The sequence below is a fragment of the Centroberyx gerrardi genome, chromosome 14 (assembly GCF_048128805.1).
Source record: "Centroberyx gerrardi isolate f3 chromosome 14, fCenGer3.hap1.cur.20231027, whole genome shotgun sequence".
In the NCBI taxonomy this organism is placed as follows: domain Eukaryota; kingdom Metazoa; phylum Chordata; class Actinopteri; order Beryciformes; family Berycidae; genus Centroberyx; species Centroberyx gerrardi.
In genome coordinates, this window is record NC_136010.1 from 5161152 (window position 1) to 5178604 (window position 17453).

Consider the following 17453-nt stretch of genomic DNA (forward strand, 5'->3'; position numbering starts at 1 on the left):
TCATTTAATGTGAGGAAAAAAGGTGTGGAAAAAAAGAGGAAAAGGACAGGAGAAAGAGGAAGGAGGAAAACTCAAAAGGAGAAAGCGATCAGGGAACAGGAGAGACAAGGAGAGGACACACCGACAGGGATATACAAGGGAGACAAAGGAGACACATATAGACACAGACACAAGGACAACGGGACAACAAGAGTGGAGTTTGTGTTAGAAGACATACAAACACATTAAAATTAGTGACATTTCTGGTGCAGTATCCCCTCAATAATTCGACTACATTTAACACAAAAAACCTACACTGTGGAAACTATTTTTTTTTTTCATTGAATTAGTGCTTCCAAGATTTTGTGCTTCACTGAGGTAACATGTCAAAGATGTTCTGCTCCAGTTTTTCTAATTTTGATTATGATTCTAAACTTGGGCTGAAATAAATGGACTAGAGAAACCATGCCTTCCAGGGTTTTCCTGCCTATCCAACTTTTAGGTGGCAGACCTATACTTTTCTTTCGTACCTGTAAATGACAATGTTAGGAGTGCTACAGTATATATTTTATGTATTTTTGGTATTTTGAATGAGTTCAGATACAGCCTTTTCCTTGCATAGGACTCCTGGATGGCTTCTGATAGCCTTATGCTTATTCCTAAAGGTTGTTGTAAGCTTTTAGAAAGTCTTCAAATCCCTATTCCGGCTCAAATCCCAACCTACTGGCAGAATTTCCACCGCTCTAAAAGCCAAAGAAAAACCTGCTTTGCTGTATTTTCTCTTATCCTTCTAGTTGTATTGACTGCACTATGTGGAAGAACTAGTAAAATACTGAATGTGGGTGGACTGCCTGTTCTCCTTTCAAGACAAAACACAGACTTGTACCTTCATGGGCTGACTCATTGTTTTCCCTTGGCTTATCGTTGTAATGAATGAACGAGAGGATGTATGTGGGCTTGTGTGTGTATGCTTTTTCTCTAAGTGTAAATGCTATTTTATGTAAATGCAATACTGTATCTCTCCTGTATGAACGGATTAACAAACTAGTTAATTGCACTTTGGCTTTGTAAATAGATCACATACTGTATGTCATGTGTTGTTTGTCATGTCAATGTGTGTGGAGGCAGCAATAGAAAAAAATCCCCTTGGGGACTAATTTATCTTGTCTTTATGAGTGGGCAGTGAACGCCTCAAGGGATTAAGAGAAAAAGCTACAGTACTGTGTGAAAAATCCATACACAAGAAAGGGGTTAGTCATCACAGCATTCACATAAATAACTAATACTACCCTCCCTCATACTAATGAGGGAGGGTAGTGTGGACTGCCCTCACAGATAAAAACAAAGCAAAAATCATTTTACAAACTTTCTCTGAGAATTTAAATTTTCAAAAATAATCATAATTTAAAAATAAGATTTTTTTGAGTCATTTCATATGTTTACGAAGTTATCCCCATGTTTACACTAATCAACTAGCCTACATTGTTTTATTAATCCACTGCAGAAACTTGGGAAGTGTTTGACAATACAACAATCAAACAACTTTCCTGTTACCCAACTTTAGGTACCATGCCAGTGTTAACCCTAACCCTAACCCTAAGCCTAAGCATAATTATGATCTTCATTAATTAGCTATGAGAAAATGAATGCTTTCATTCCAAAATACATAAACTGTGCTAAACGTTGTGTACTTGACACTTACCATTCAATAATTACAAAGTATATACGATTCCATTACTATTTTGTAAGCAAAGGTCTTAAAACGGCAAATGAGGACAATAATATTTCATATTGAGTTCTACTTTTACAATCTACTTTTTACAATCATTTTGTAAGAGTAGGTGTCACTTTTTCCAAATGGTGGATATTTGATTTTGAAACAAAACACTTCATGTAGTCTGTATACACTAAAGGACTTAGAAGACAAAACTATAGTACAGTCTGAAAAATCCATAAACAACAAAAGGGATTAGTCATTACAGCATTCACACAAAACATTCATAACACTTGTAAAATATTTAAAGGGAGCAAAGTGGAACCAAAGGAATGGTTTCAATCAAAGCTGTAGAAGCCATTCAGTATTAATGCCTTCGGCAAGTTTTGAGTGGGCAAAACTATTCTGTAGAGCAAAAATAATGACTGTGTGAAGTTGTACTTTGTCAAAAGATATCTACATATAGATTTTTTTTTAATCTATTGATAACCTAAAATCAATCAAGTGTTCCATCTCAGTTTGTCAAATGTACAGAGTTGATTTTGATCAATATTATGTCTCACAGGTGTTTGCACACAGGATAATTGTCCTGAAGATAAATTGCCTCTCTGAGATCGTGTGTCCTCCTGTCACACTCCAGGACTAACAACCACACTCCTGGTTGTTAGACTTGCACACAAAAGATCGCTGCCAAAGAACTTTTTGATAATGTTGCCATCAAAAAAGCATTGGCATAGTGCATGCCTTTCACCAAAGCTGACAAGTCAGCATAGAAAATGCATAGTTTTGCTGATCATTTCAGTGGCAGTTTTCCACTTTCCAACACATGAAACAATCTTAAGGCTCTATTCACGCTGCAGCTGAACGAGCCCCAATTCAGATTTTTTCCTCCACATGTGGCACAGATCTAATGATTTCTAATTAGTGCGAACAGCAAAAAGCTGCATGGAGTCACTTTTTTTCAATTCCAATTGGACCACATGGATATGTGGTACAAAATCAGGCATGTAATCCAATTGTATTTGAACATTCAAATCAGAATTTGTCAGTATTTCCAGGATTCACTTGAGATAATTTTGGCACCTACAGCAGCTTTGCAGAGCCAGCTTTAGCATGGAAGACAATGAGATACAACAATAGAAAGAAAGTAAAAAAGCAGACTTGATTGGTATTTGGGGAGTCAACTCAATTCAGTCAAACTCGAAGGCACATACCATAACCGAAATGTGTTCGAAACAAGTGGGAGAAACGTAGAATGGAAAATGGATGTGACGTATTTTGTTATTGTCACTCTGCGCATGTATGTCTTTTCAACACTGCTGCCAGTTCACATTGGATATGGGCAGTGACGGACTGGCCATCTGGCAAGATGGGCAAATACCAGAAGGGCCGCCAGACTATGGGCCGCTTGGGCCACTCAGAATGGATTATTACATTGATCTAAAAAAGAAAATAAAAAATAAAAAATAAATAATTTTGTCTTTGATGATTTTCATTGAAAATAACTTATTTCAGCGGCCTAAAACATTTTATATTGGCCCTCATATATTTGTACTTTTTAATAAATACACACAAATTTTCTCGCGATCAACTCGTTGCTACGCAACGCAACAATAGCTAGTGGAAATGACAAGGGATGATGGGAGGTATTATACGATAGACAGAACACGGTAGAAAAATTACGCCAGGCTAAAAGAAAATCACAGTATTGTGTGCATTGTTGTCGGCATTCATCACCGATTGTAGTGTGTGTCGGTTGCGTGTGTGTTCTGTGTTCCGAATTTCTGCATTCTAGTCAGTCTGGTTTTATCTCAAGCTTTTTATGTTAACAATTGGGGTTGGTGTTGAGTTTGGAAATAGGGCCGTTGTGTCGCAAATGTCAGGGCCGTTTTTTGATCCCAGTCCATCACTGGATATGGGTTACATCTTAGAATAGATATCAACTGTCATCCAAAAAAATTAGATATGAACAGTGTGAACGTAGCCTAAGTTCCATGGCCAGTGAAATTCTATGGCAGCCATCTTAGGCTTTGGAAGGTATAAAATGGAGTTGGCCATGTCTTTATCAGTCAATGTTTCGTACTGCAGACTTTTCTCAAGACATACCAGGTGCTTGCGACTTGACTCTATGCCTCCCGACTGTATTTTCATCGCTCATTCATTGCTCATAGTTCGTTCTTTCGGGAGGCTGTGCAGGTTACCTGTGAAGCATTGTGAATTCTACATTTCTAACCAACTCTGGTGCAACAGAGCAGATTAGCATGACATTAGGAAGAGTATTACTGTCTACACTTGAGCAATAGCTGAATGGTTTGGGTGTTTTTACCTGGCTCTGGAGCGCTTGTTGTTGGTACAGGGACAGCCTGGCCTTGGTGTGCTCATCTGTGGTGGGGCTGAGGGGCTTGGGGTCTGACATGGACCTCTGGGTGCTCTTGATGGGCCGGGGCATGGAGGGGTGGCGCTGGGGGGACTCGGCCGTGTAGGACTTCTGCTGAGGGGTGACGTGGGCCTTGTTCAGCCGCTCACTGGACAGGGAGGTCTCCAGCAGGCGGTGAGGGGACACCGGGGAAACGGGGGAGTAGAGGACCTGCGGGGATTTGGGAGTCGTTTGCTGCTGGCGGATGATACTGGAAATGGACTCGTTGTGGAGGTGGTTGTGAGGCTGGTAGTTGATGTCAAGTGGGTCGGGACGGCGGCGCTCAAACTTGGCTGCGTTCGCCGCAATCTGCTGCTGGCGCTGCTGGGCCAGATGGTCGGCAGAACCGGATTGTTGCATTCCAGCGCTGGGAGAGGAAGAATATGGACTGACCGTAGTTGGCACGCTGAGCTGGGGAGCCACAACCCCCTGTGACTGGGCCTCCGGGTCGGTTTGGCATGCAAGAGACTGTCCTTTTTGGGTCCGCTCGGGTCCGGAGATGTAGTGCACAATCTCCACTTTATTGGGGTCCGGCACTGTCACGTGGATCGCCGGGGAGACCCTTCCTAGGTGTTCCACTTCCGTCTGGCAGGACATTTCTCTGATGGTCTGGATGGCGATACTGGAGGACGCCATCTTGGAGGTGTCAGTTTTGGTGTCAGTGGTTGTGGCGGCGGCGGTGCTGGTGCCGGTGCCACTGGACTCTGAGTGCCGGGAGAAGCGGGAACGTCTTCGGCGGACCGGCTGCTCCCACTCGACCTTGTCCTCGTCGTCGTCTGTCTGGACGGAGCAGTCGACGCTGCGACCGCGCCGCCTGCTGCGGTGACGCATCATATACCTGGTGATGGAGGGATGGAGGAGACATATAGAGAGGGAAAGAGGAAGAGAGAGAAAGAGAGACACAAGGAGAGGGAAACAAGAAAGAAGAGGGAGAAAAGAGATTCACATTAGCATGCAGTGATTGAGATTTAAGAGGAAAAAATCATTGTTGATTAGGTTGGCAATAACGTGATGTCTTTTTGTTCCCAGAACCTCTGATTTGATTTGATGAAGACAAAGTCACAATTAAGATTTAAGGAGAAAATGTCGTGTTTATTATGAATCTCCTCTATCTAATTTGCAATCAACATATCCTGAGAAAACAAGAATATTATGTTTAACTGTTGTTTGATGATGTTGACTGATGTTTAACTATCAATTCTGGGTTTAATATCTGGTCTTCTTATTTTTGCAACATGCTGTTAGAGATTGCCTTTGAAGCTCTCAGTAGTGTGATGTCTTTATTCTGACTGTGTGTGAATTTATTTATAAATTATTCATAAAGCAAACATCTACATCACGGCCTGTGTCTTGTTTTTTAATTACTGGAAGCTGTTAAGCAAATAAGAAGACTACCAAGGTAATCCTTGCCTATTAAACTCGTGTGGCCAATGTTTTCATCCATGCATACACACCCTGAATCACTCACACACACGTCTACATCCAAACCCCCGACTCACACACACACCTGAACCCAAACTCACCCACACACACTCATTCACACCCCTCCACACACTCACACTTTTAAACTTCCAAACCTACACCCACCCCACTCATCCACACTCTCACACACATACACACACACACACTTAACCCAACAACCCACACACACCCTCCAAACTCTCATACACACCTACATATCCATCCAACCACTCACCCCACCCACCCACACACACACACAGACACATCTCTACCTCTCCTCCCCGTCTTCGTCGTCTGTCTGCACACAGCTATCCACGATCCTGCGGGGGGAGACGTAGAAGGTCACGCCCTCTCCGTCCATGCCGTCCCTGGTCAGCCTGGTCATGGAGCTGTGTTTCCTCATGTTGTTCCTGGTCTCTGCGTGCTCCTCCTGGCTCCTCAGACACATCTCTGACGAGGAGTTGGGGAGTGAACGGGAGCCCATGTGGGAGTCGATGTAGGGGTGCAGGGGCTGGCCGTTCATATCCAGCTGAAGAGGAAAGGTTTGCAAGATATTTTAGGGCTGCTAGATTTTGTTTTACCACCCTGAAGTCAATGATTGAATTGAAAATGAACAGAGGCTTTGCAGTTGAGTCACGTATCTCCTAGCAACCACAGCTGGCACCATCATGGAGATCCATTGGAGAATTGGCTGTGCGCAAAACAACTGAGCAAGAAAAAGATGTTTGTGCTGTGGATGTAGGTCAATTCAGTAATGTTATCATTTATCAGTAAAAGTAAATGGTCAAATGTAGGTTACTGTGACACAGTGAACGGTGTCTTTATAGTCCTAGTCTCCACTCCAAAACACTCTGAGTTGTAGCTTGAGAAGAGTTAGCACAGTTAACTAGCCAACAGGCTAATTTAGTAAAGCAACTGATGTTAATGTAATGCAACTGGCCTAGCTAAGTAACACTAGCTTCTAGGCTACTAGATACATTAGCAAGTGCGCAAATGTGATCACAACAGGAGCTTATCTATGTTCCCAGGGTCCTAAGTTCCACCCAGCCATCACAACTCCATGCCTGGCATGGAGTTAAACCCTAACCCTCTAACCCTAACCTCAGTGACCCCATGCCTCAACCCAACCACCTCCTCTGCCTGGGAACCACTCAACCGCAAACCTGCCCTTATCTCAACCAGAGGGACTTCATGCATAGGACCCTGGGAACATAGGACCCTGGGAACATAGGAATGACCCCGATCACAACACAGATGGTTAGCTGACCAGATACTATGATTAACTAGCTAAGCTGACATAATCTAAACATAAAATCGATCAGATGTATCAGTGGAGAAACAATCAGTTCCCAGCCAAAAACCCCAAAACAGCACAGAAATTAACCATGTCTATTAAATTCTGTTGAGACGGTCAAGTTGTATGTTTAGAAACACAATCAGCTGTTCTCAGCCATTGTTGCCCAAGAGCTGAGGACCTCCAATGTGCTGCCAGAGGGTGCGTCACAGCCCTCTATTGACTCCAACTGGTGCCCTCCGCCCCACTCACCTGCAAGCCCTGAGCTGCAGCCGCTGTCTTCTGTCTCTTCTGCTCTTCAAGCTGCTGCTGGAGCTGCTGCTGTAAAGACTGGATCTGGTCCAGTTGGGACTTCTGCTGGGCCAGTTGCTCTCTCTGGAGAACCAGCTGGTTCTCCCGTTCCTGCTGCTGCTGATGGAGAACCTGGGAGGAGGAGGAGGTGGTGGAGAGGAGAAGGGAACAAAAAAGAGGAGCAGGTTGGCAAAAACAGAGGGAGAGGACAGGACAGCAAGATATGGAGAAGTATGGAACAAGAGGGATGAGATGAGATGAGATGAATGGAGATGAGAGAAGAGCAGAAGAGATAAGTGGAGAAGGATTGAGATGAGAGGAATGGAGATAAAATCAGAGGAGATGAGATGAAATCAGAACAGATGGGAGGAGAGGGGGTGAGTGGAAATGAGGAAACAAAAAAAAAGAAAAGATGAGGAGAAGAAAAGAGGAGAGGACAAGGTTGTTGACATTTTTGGCACTTCTGGTTGTGGAAAAGAACCAAGATCAAAGAATGCAAACCAAATAACAAGACTCCTGAAATTGAAAGCGTGACATAGAGTATGTTATTCTTGCGCCAATGGATTAGTTTTGAAAATGGTTCCATGTTAGTCAAACTATTCTATTGCAAAAACCAAGCATGGAAGCACAGCATAAATGAAGAGCAGCATGTATTGGCAATTGCTGTTGTCAATTGTAAAATGCTCTAACGAAAATATTCCATGCATTTTCTCTGTTGCATACTTGACAGGCTGCTGCAAATAAGGGGTTAGGGTTTTTAAGCAAGCCACTTATAGTGGTGCGCTTATATGTGTTGGGTTTGGTGTAGTCTGCCTTTGTCCAGCAACGTGATGAAATGTACAACCTATTAATGAAATTAAGAGGTGGAATTACCCTTTATGCTTGGCAGTATTTCCATGTACTTCCCCTTATCAGCCACATGTGTAGCTAGAATGTGGAGCAATAGTCCCTCAAGACAAGTATTGCCCACTTGATGGCATTATCAAAGGTGAGGTCTGTAAACTATAATTTTTGGCACATAACTTGTTCCGTGACAACCGTCTTTTGTTTTATTTGTGTTATTTAGCATAACTAATAAAAGGTAATAGGTCATTTTGATTGGGATTGGCCGTGTTCTAGGCAAATGGCTTGTCATTGTCGGCTGTTTGAAAGAAGGGTAGACTGTAGTTTGGTGCAATTTTTTCTTGGGGGTATATTTAGAAGCTAATTTCTCCTTTTAGCTATTTTTCAGTACATTGTGCTAGGATTGCTTTATTCACTTTAACATTACTTTCTACGAGATTAGCATTGTTCTGCGTTGTCCTACCTGTTGGAAGACCCCAACGTTAGCTTGAAGGATTGTTTCAAGTTGCACAAAGTTTACGTTCTTGGCTTTCTTTAGAAGGTAATAGTTTTTCAACATTTGATTGTTTGTTTGTTTGACTTAGGTTTCTATATGTTGTGCACATGTTAGGACAGTTATGAATCGCTATGTCTTGCTGTTTTGAAGTTGTGTTTTGCTGTTGTAATTGCTGGCCAGGCTGAAATGGTGCGACTGTGTTATCTTGATCATGTTCTCTGGGTGTTTTAGGTCTACATTTATTCTATGAGTTTTAGTTTAAGTTGATATGACATGACTGTTTATGGAACATGTAGCTAGCATTACGATTAGGCTTTGTTCGCTGTGAGAGCTGCTTTTTCTTCGATAATGATGGAAATGTTGGCTAACGTTAGCGAGCTTTCTTTTACATTGTAATGTTAGCTAGCAAGCTAACTTACATAATGTTAGGTCGTGGAGGGTAACAATAGGAGACCTTGTTTTGTGTGAGTTGGCTTGCTTCTGAGCAGATGATTTCACTATTAGCCTTTAGGTTGTTGATCAAAACTTGATATCGGATTGCCTATTCTTTTTTCTTGTTGGGGGCCTTCATTTGTATTGTGATTTTTTGATTGGTTTTTGTTTGATTTCAAGGTTAGAAGTTAATTTACTCTGTGAGTTTTGGTTTAGTCGACAATGTTAAAATTCATGTGGATATCATGCACTTCAAAATTCACGCCCTCTGAGTCTAAAATCATTTATGTGAGTAAGCTGATGACATATGATGCTGTCATCAACTTATGTTGGGAATTATTGGACATTTTGAATGTACAATTATATATTTTGATACTTTAAGCTATTGGTTCTGCTTTACAGACAAACAGGTGGTGAGCTTGAAACTAGCACTGAGCTAGTTTTCACTTGTTTATACTGTAGGATATGAGATGCATATTAGTAATTCCATCTCTACAGTATTTCATTCTCAATAAGGAAGGCTTCCACACCTGTTTAACAGAGTTAACTTGAAAGATTTTCAACTGCTTGTTCTATCAAAAAAAGAAGAAAATTGTCACATTAGCCCTTCTGTTAATTAACTGTTAAAACATCTTTACAGTTGAGTAAACCAAAGTATTGAAATGTTTACTGTTTTGAATGCAAAGGACATGCTACTGATTATTCAGTGTTTACAACATCATAGTCTAAATCATTCTTCTGCATATAGGCTAGATCAGACAAATAAATGAACATGAAACCACCTAACAAAAAATTTAAGGAGCATATCTGGAAATACTTTCATCAATTTCCATCACTTATATACAGGCATGTCCATGCGTACTTTATATAAGGGAAAAAAATATTTTTTTCCTGTAAAATTATTAAACAACAACACAACATGCAGACCACTGATTTACTGTATATTTTTCTCACTCAGGCTGGACGGAAACTCAAAGATTTCTTTGAACAAATACATTTATATCGCATGACACCTTTTTAAAACTATGATAGGATTTAAACACCATCCTCTAAATGTGTATGCAATGGTCTTACTGGCCAACAAGTTTCCAACTCCAACAAAATTGTCAGTTTGTGACAAGTACTTTCTTGTGGTACCATGGTCATTAAAAGTTCAACGCAACAGCAACTTGTTCAGGAAATCTTGAGGGTCCAACCTAAGTAAAACATTCAGCCACAACACATGACAATTTGGTTGCGGTACACAACAACCCCGTAACAGCAACAAAAACATGCACACATATGAAAGGATTCTTATATAGATTAGCTTTTGGATTATTTTTAGAGAATAATGTGTCTTATACAGCAGGTCCATACAGGTTGCGCATCAGAGGCATGACAATCAATCAATTGAGATAATATAAAATCACTCAATAAAAGCACCACCACAACCAACACTACCACCACCAAAGCAACAAAACAGGACAAGACAAGACACCAACTGTTACTCAATTTAAAAACAACAACCACAAAACATCCAACAAGACACCAACCACCAAACTCCCCATTCCTCCTCCTACTACTCCTCCTCTGTGATTCCCTCTACCTGTTCCTTGATGCTCTGCAGCTCCTGTATCTCTCTGTGCACCAGCATCTGCTCCTTCTCTCTGTGCAGCTTCAGCTCTATCCTCTCCCTTTCCAGCTCCTCCTGGAGGCGCAGCTGGCGGAATTTCTCCAGCTCCACGCGCTCCCTCTCCATCTGCAGAAGCTGCTCCTGCTGCCGGTGCAGCCTCTCCTCCTCGGTTTCCCCCTCCTTGTGTATGGAGCCTGGTGGAGGGAAGGGAGGAAGACCCCCTGGAATGGGGATGCCGCTGGTAGGGGCAGAGGGGCCTATTGGAGGTTGGCCGTAGCCCTGGGTATGTGTGGGAGCAGAGGGTGGGTAGGCGTGGGCTGCTGGAGGAGGCTGGGGTTGCTGCTGAGTGGTTGACACTTGTTGCTGTTGACTGTTCAGGTGCGCCTGGGACAGATTGATTGGCTGCTGCTGCGGCTCAGTTGGTATGACAACCATCCCCGGCGCTGAAGTAACAGTGGCACCTTTGCCCAGGTAAACGGGTGCATCCTGGACTGCAGAGGTCGTTGCTGGCATGGAAACAGACACTGGAGCACTCACTGGTGCAGAAGCAGTTGCAGCAGCAGTAGAGGTGGTTGCTGTTGCCTGGAAAAGACTTGGTGCTGGATAACGGAATGGAGCTTGTCCCGCTAAGGGCATTCTGGGGTTCATCGGTAGTCTGCTAAGACTGGATAGGGGCACAGGTGTCATGTTGGCAGATGGGTATGGCCTGTAGACCCCTCTCAGTAGTGGGCGAAGCACAGAAGCAGGCTGGGTGGTGATGGGAAGTGTAGAGGCGATGGGGGTGTTGATAGTGGAGTAGATCATTCCATCAGAGGACCTCATGGCTGTGGGGTACATGGCTCTGAGGCTAGCCTGCCTGGCATTGATAAGATTGGTTAGTGCTTGACTGTGGGAGATCAGCTTCCCATCTGGTCCAAAGAGGAGGTTTGGTCTCATTCCCAGACCTGCTGCCAGTCTGGAGGCCCCAGGCCCAGTTCCTCTCCCCAAACTGCCAAACTGCATCAAGTCTGGGTTGCTTCCATACCGATCCATAGAATTGAGTGCCGCACACATCCGGCTGATCTCCCTGGCTGTTGTAGCACTGTACTGAGCCAAGTTGGACTCCTGGAAGCTAGCTATATCACGAGCAGAATAGCCATAGTCTGAACTGATGTTGGACAGGGAATTAAATCTCCTTATAGGCAAGGTTTGGGCTGTAATGTCCCCTCCATGGCGTAAATCTGTATAAGAACCATACTGCATCCCCATATACCCCCCCTCATAGGCATGTTTCATAGCGGTTAGATCCATGGCAAGGTCTCCAGTGGCTTGAAAATGTTGGTCTAATTTAGAATGGTATGACTGTAGCCCGGCATCAGCTAGGTTTGTATCAGACATTGAAGGCTGAAGCCTGCCGGGGAAAGGCAGTGTGTAGGCCTTGCGTCCATCCATCGGATACTCATGGTACCTTCCGGGTTGTCTCTCTTGGTCAGACTCATAGGTGAGAGGTGGGGCAGAAGGAGGCCTTATGCCCTCTTTCTCAGACCCACCAACACAGCTCCCGCCAAACGGAAGCCGGTAAACGACGTCACAGCAAGCTGGTTGGTTGTCCGGTTTGATCTGGCCTCCTGTCAGATCCATAGCATCCTGCCCTTCTTCTACCGTCACTAGCTGGGTCACTGCCGCACCCTGCCCTGGTGCTCCATCCATCTGTACCACCATGCTATGGGGCGATTTACCTCCTGACAGATTCATCACACCAGGAGGAGTGGGCTTCCCTTTCAGCTCAATGGGACCAGTGCCATATAACTCAGGGTTAACGGCTGGGGATATGGTACTGACCACAGATGAAGCATTGCTGGTCTGGCTGACTACCAGATCTTTCTTCAGTAAAGGTGAGATCTGGCCAGTAAGGTTGTACCTGGCCAAGGCAGATACCTGTTGCTGCTGCTGTTGCATGTGATGGTGCTGCTGCAGCTGTTGTTCAAGCAGCTCTTGTTGCTTCTGCAGCTTCTCCTGTTGTCTTTGTAGCTCTTGCTGCTGGATACTTAGGTCTTCTAGTTTGGCATCGATTTTTGGTATTGATGGGTCAGTTGAAGGCGGTACTGGTGGTTTGTTCTGGGACAGACACACGGCAGAACCCATGCCCTGACCCAGATCCACCCGGTTCTGGTGGGGGTCACCGTAGACTGTTGGCTGTTTGGGCTGGGTCATAAACATGGAGGCAGCCACGGTCACACTCACAGTGGTTGGTGTGGTAGTCTCCTGGGCATTCAGATTCATAATCAGTGGCTGTACAATCGTTGAGTGCCTGCTCCCCTCCGATCCACCAAGGTACTTCCTGCTTTCAGTAGCCAGGGAGGTGAGATCCATTCCCTGGTCAGTCATGATAACCGGAGTTGGTTTGGTGACTGTTCTGAGGTCCACAACACTTCCTCCTTGGATCATCTGACCTTGTTCTACCCTGGAAGTGCCTGGAACGGTGGATATACGACAGAGGGAGATGTTATCCATTGATATGGACCCTCTACTGTAAGTGCTGGCTGTGGTGACCATACTGGTTCCCACGTTCACCTTCTCTACCCTTTGTGTTCGGTAGAAGCTGTGTGTGGGAGATTGTTGATAAGGCGGGGTGTCTGGAGGGCTGGCGCCCGGGGAGTATGTCTCAAATGTTGATTGACGGCTGAAACGGGTAGGTGAGGACAGAGGAGAAGTGGCAGTGTTGACTGTCATTGGCCTAGCTGGGCTCGGGGGCGGGGAGTATGGGGCATCCTGGGAGGACTGCTGCCGGTAGAGTCGTGGGGAAACTGACCGATGTGACGTTTGGGTACCCTGAGCCATCACTGGAGATGTAGGCCCAGAGCCAGCTGACTGCATCCCTAATCCAGAGGTCAAAGTCTGGGTAGAGAACTCAGCTGTGGCCCTTCTGGAGGGTGAACGGGTGGGACTCTGTGGTGGTGGTGATGGAGACAGAGGAGGACTGGTGCTCCTGTAATAAGTAGTATACTTAGGAGAGCGTGGCTCAATAATTCTTTCTGTGGAAGATGTTGAGCTGTCTCGGACCTGGACGCCCCTGGTCTCCCCTACCCTTCTGGTGATCACCTCCCTTTGGCTGTAGGCCTGGGTAATTTCAGCAATCTTGCTGCACACACTTGAGACTGTAGTTGTGGATGTGGCAGGGCCTCCTGTGTGCCTGCCATAAATACCAGACTGAGTAGATGTCATGGTGTGGCTTGAACTAGTCTGGGAAATAGTCACTGCATCTCTGGCATAAACTCCATAGGCTGCAATGGTTGTGGCAGCCACTGCTGGAGTTATTCCATTCTTTCCTGTCTGGCCCTTGATTCTGTCTTTGTGTCCATCTTTGGCGGAGAAGTGCTGGGTTACTCGGACATCAGGGATCCGTCCTCCAGTCTCGGCAAAGGAGACAGGAGCTGAGATCTGGGTGGGGCTGGTCCCTGGGGTCAGGAGAGCGTTGCTTTGCTCCAGCAGCTTAGCGAAAGCTGAGCCTGTGTCTAGTAGCTGTTTGTCTGGGTAGGAGCTCTCAATCTCAATCTCCACCTGCTCATCAGTGGCCTGCTGCATCTTGGTGATGTTCTGAGATGTTTGGCGGATCTCCTCATAAATATCTGTTTCTGTCTCCACTGCCTCATTGTCATATCCTGTTTGGTCTTGTTCATATTCATACTCATCATCATACCCCTGTCCATTAACATCCTCCTCGTAGTACTGCCCATGTCTTCCATGTTGCTGTTGTTGTTGCTGTTGTTTCTGTTGTTTTTGAAGCATCTCTGCCTTCCTCATCATCTCCTCATACACCTCCTCAGCACTCTTCAGTGGTTTGGAAGTAGAAGATGGTGCTGTGGTGGTTGTTGTGGTTGATGATTTCTCTACAGGGGAGTAGAGAGACATAAACGTAGGCAGGTTGTACTCGCTGCCTGACTTGTAGAGTTTAGACTCATATCCCTCAGCCTCTGAGTCCAGACTCTGAGGGGAATATTCAGAAGCAGAGGAGCGATGGAGCTCTTCCATCTCTGCAGCTTGTCTCAGCTCTTCGGTTGGGGAGGCATCTTCAATGGGTGAGAGGTTACTAGGTGGTGTCTTGGACCTCTCCCTGCGCCTCTGAGCCCTCAGTTCCTCTTTGTCCCTCTTGGTCTTCCGGGCTGTGCTCCTTATTCTCTGTTGTTCCACCTCTCTCATCTTCTCCTGCTCTCTCAGAAGCTCCTCCTCCTCTCTCAGCTCATCCTCCTCTGAGGAGTCTTCAATGGTGGGGAGGAGAGGGCCATGGGAGCGGTGGCGTGCTTTTCTCTGTTGCTTGGCCTCCTCCAGCCTCTGTCTCCTGCTCGGGCTGCTGTCACTGTCCTCCTCCATGGAAGAGATGGAAGTGGGAGACTGGCCTGAGCCATAGGAGGATGAGGTGGGTGGCAGAGTGGAGGAGTAATCACCCCTAGAGCGCTCCTCAGGTGATCCCGTCAGGCTCTCCATCTCTAGCTCTGGTTCTCGGTCAAGGCTCAGGTCATTTTCATTGCCCAGCTCCATGTCTCGGCTGTAGCTGTTGGTGTTGTTGAGTTCAATGGTTTTGAAGCGCCTTAGGCCTCCCTGTGATGCCATCACATCTTCCTCACCCTCCTCGGCTGAGCCTTTGTACACATCGGTAGAGCTCTTGGTTTCCTCCTCAAAACTGCTGGAGTGGTGCTGAAGGCGTCTCTTCTCTTTCCCTGAGTCGGAGATGACGTGCTTATGGTGGCTTTTCTTGGGTTTCTGGTAGCCATATCCTTCGTCTTCCTCATCCTCCTCTTCCTCCATCTCTTCCTCCTCCTCTTCCTCATTTTCTTCATCAGCACTCATCTCCATTATCTGTCTCCTCATGAACTCCTCATCCGTCATCTCTGTGGGCTCTGCCTCTTTCTCCTTCTTTTTCTTTTCCTTTTCCTTCTTCTCCTCCTTCCGTTTACCCTCCCAATCTCCTCCATCCTCCTCTTCCTCCAGTATGTCCTCTAGTTCCTCGTCTGAATCGTATGCTTCTGGGGTGATTGACAGGGAGCGTGGCCGCTGCTTCCCTCGGTCGTCCAGGTCCCTGTCTCTGTGCTTCCTCCCCCTTCTGTCCACCTTCTCTTCGGAAAGGCTCTTCTCTAGTAGGGGCCTCATGGAGCTTTCCAGCTTGGTGATTTCGGAAGGGCTGGGTGGGGAGCCCCGCCCAATGATCCCCCTCTCACTCAGCTTCATCTCCTCTTCCTGGATTAGGCCTGTGATTTCACTGTGAGAGCTGGAGATGCCGTCTGAGGAGTATCCTGTGTCACTGAGGCTCTGCGGGCTACGAGACAAATCATGGCTGCTGTTGTTCTTTGTGTCCTAAAGGGGGCAGAGGAGAGAGAGAGAGGGACAGTGCATTAGATTTGGGGAAGACAGAGTTTTTAATTTAAGTCATACTTTATCCCAAGCGGTGAGAATGTGTTGATGCTGGGTAAGGGTAAGCATACCATTTAAGCCCATGGAAATTTATATTAAGATATTTTTTATTGATACTGCCCCAATGAGTAGAGCAAAACTAGAGATAAAATGAAAGATCACTGTCTTTAAACATTAAATATACAAGTTACAATCCATATTCACTTAAATGTTGCAAAAATGTATTTAGAAAAGCACAAATCTAGTGAGATTTCTGGTTTGAGGCCTCAGCTTTTGATGCAAACACACATGTAAACACATGAATAAATGCCCTACAACCTGCTTTTAACATCTTAAGAAAGAAAAGTAACTGATCAACCAGGCCATTGAAAGTTCTTGATATCTTGTAGAACGTCTTAAGGCACTGCAATTTAAAATGAAATATGTGTAACACTTTCATACTTATTGGCTAATGTTCCAAAGAAAATGGATAATTCAAATTAATCATATGCCATTAAAAATCTATTAAATCATTAAATATTAAAACACTCTTTTGAAAAGCCATTTTTTGAATGAGCTTAGACAAGGCTTACTGTGCTTTTCTGCATATATTCAAATATTAATCTCTCCATTAAGATTAAAAGTTTTAGTGTCTATCAAAAACAATGCTTGAAATGTGATAAAGTGATCTTTTGGGCATTACCCTGAGCAGTAGTTTTGTTTCCTTGAAAATGGCTAAGACATAGCGATAGCACAACACAGTATTCAGTAACAACATATCTGATTTGTTTCAGATAAAAACTAAAACTAAAACCTATTATAGAAAATAGTTCAATTAATTAGATGGGACAACAAACAACAGAACTTTAAACAGAAATTTCTTTATTGTTGGAGTTGCTAATGGGCTGACTGCGTATGTGGGCCTAAATTGTATGCTTACCATTTATCTCATAATGAAGTTGCTCTTGTGTGTGAAAATGGTAAAAAGGGTTTAGAGTTTATCTCTTTGTACATAAAAATTGCAAAAGACAGAAAGAGCACAGAGAAGGGACAACACTGAATTCACATAGAAAACATGTTTTACAATAGGTTTGAGGCTGTTATGCATTTACACAGGAAAACACCAAATAGTTTTACAGTAGTTAATACACAGAAAAGAGATTTGCCCTTCCTATTTCCAAAACTGAATAGACCGATATGACATATCAACTCCGCTAACAACTACTGTTGACCTTAAAACAGAAGCTTAAATAAACACGTTGGCTTTATTACAGTGTAATTACATTTCAAATATGGAATTACTATCTTAGTTACAGTATTATGTAATAACAAAATTTAATCAAACACACAAAGAGTATGGTCTGATTTTTATTAAATGGGCAAACTAAAATAATGTGATGACTGATAATATTAAGACAAATGACCATCATATTTTGACTAGCGATTTATATACACATTATCATATAGTGGCTTATAGTTGTTAGGTTTGTTAACTAACTATTTGCTGAGCCATTGATAGAATAGAAAGAGTTTGGTCAAATTGTGTTG

General features: G+C 44.3%; 1 protein-coding gene across 1 annotated transcript in view; it reads right to left on the reverse strand.

Moving 5' to 3' along the window:
- The window catches only part of bsna (bassoon presynaptic cytomatrix protein a), a 205836-nt gene that overhangs the window by 15396 nt on the left and 172987 nt on the right, over positions 1–17453 (reverse strand). Inside the window, exons 5-8 of the mRNA XM_078288251.1 lie at positions 10512–15869; positions 7117–7287; positions 5843–6099; positions 4020–4947 (exon numbers count right to left, since the gene is read on the reverse strand). Coding sequence (XP_078144377.1) covers positions 4020–4947; positions 5843–6099; positions 7117–7287; positions 10512–15869 — 6714 coding nt within the window. The remainder of the gene's footprint in view (positions 1–4019; positions 4948–5842; positions 6100–7116; positions 7288–10511; positions 15870–17453) is intronic.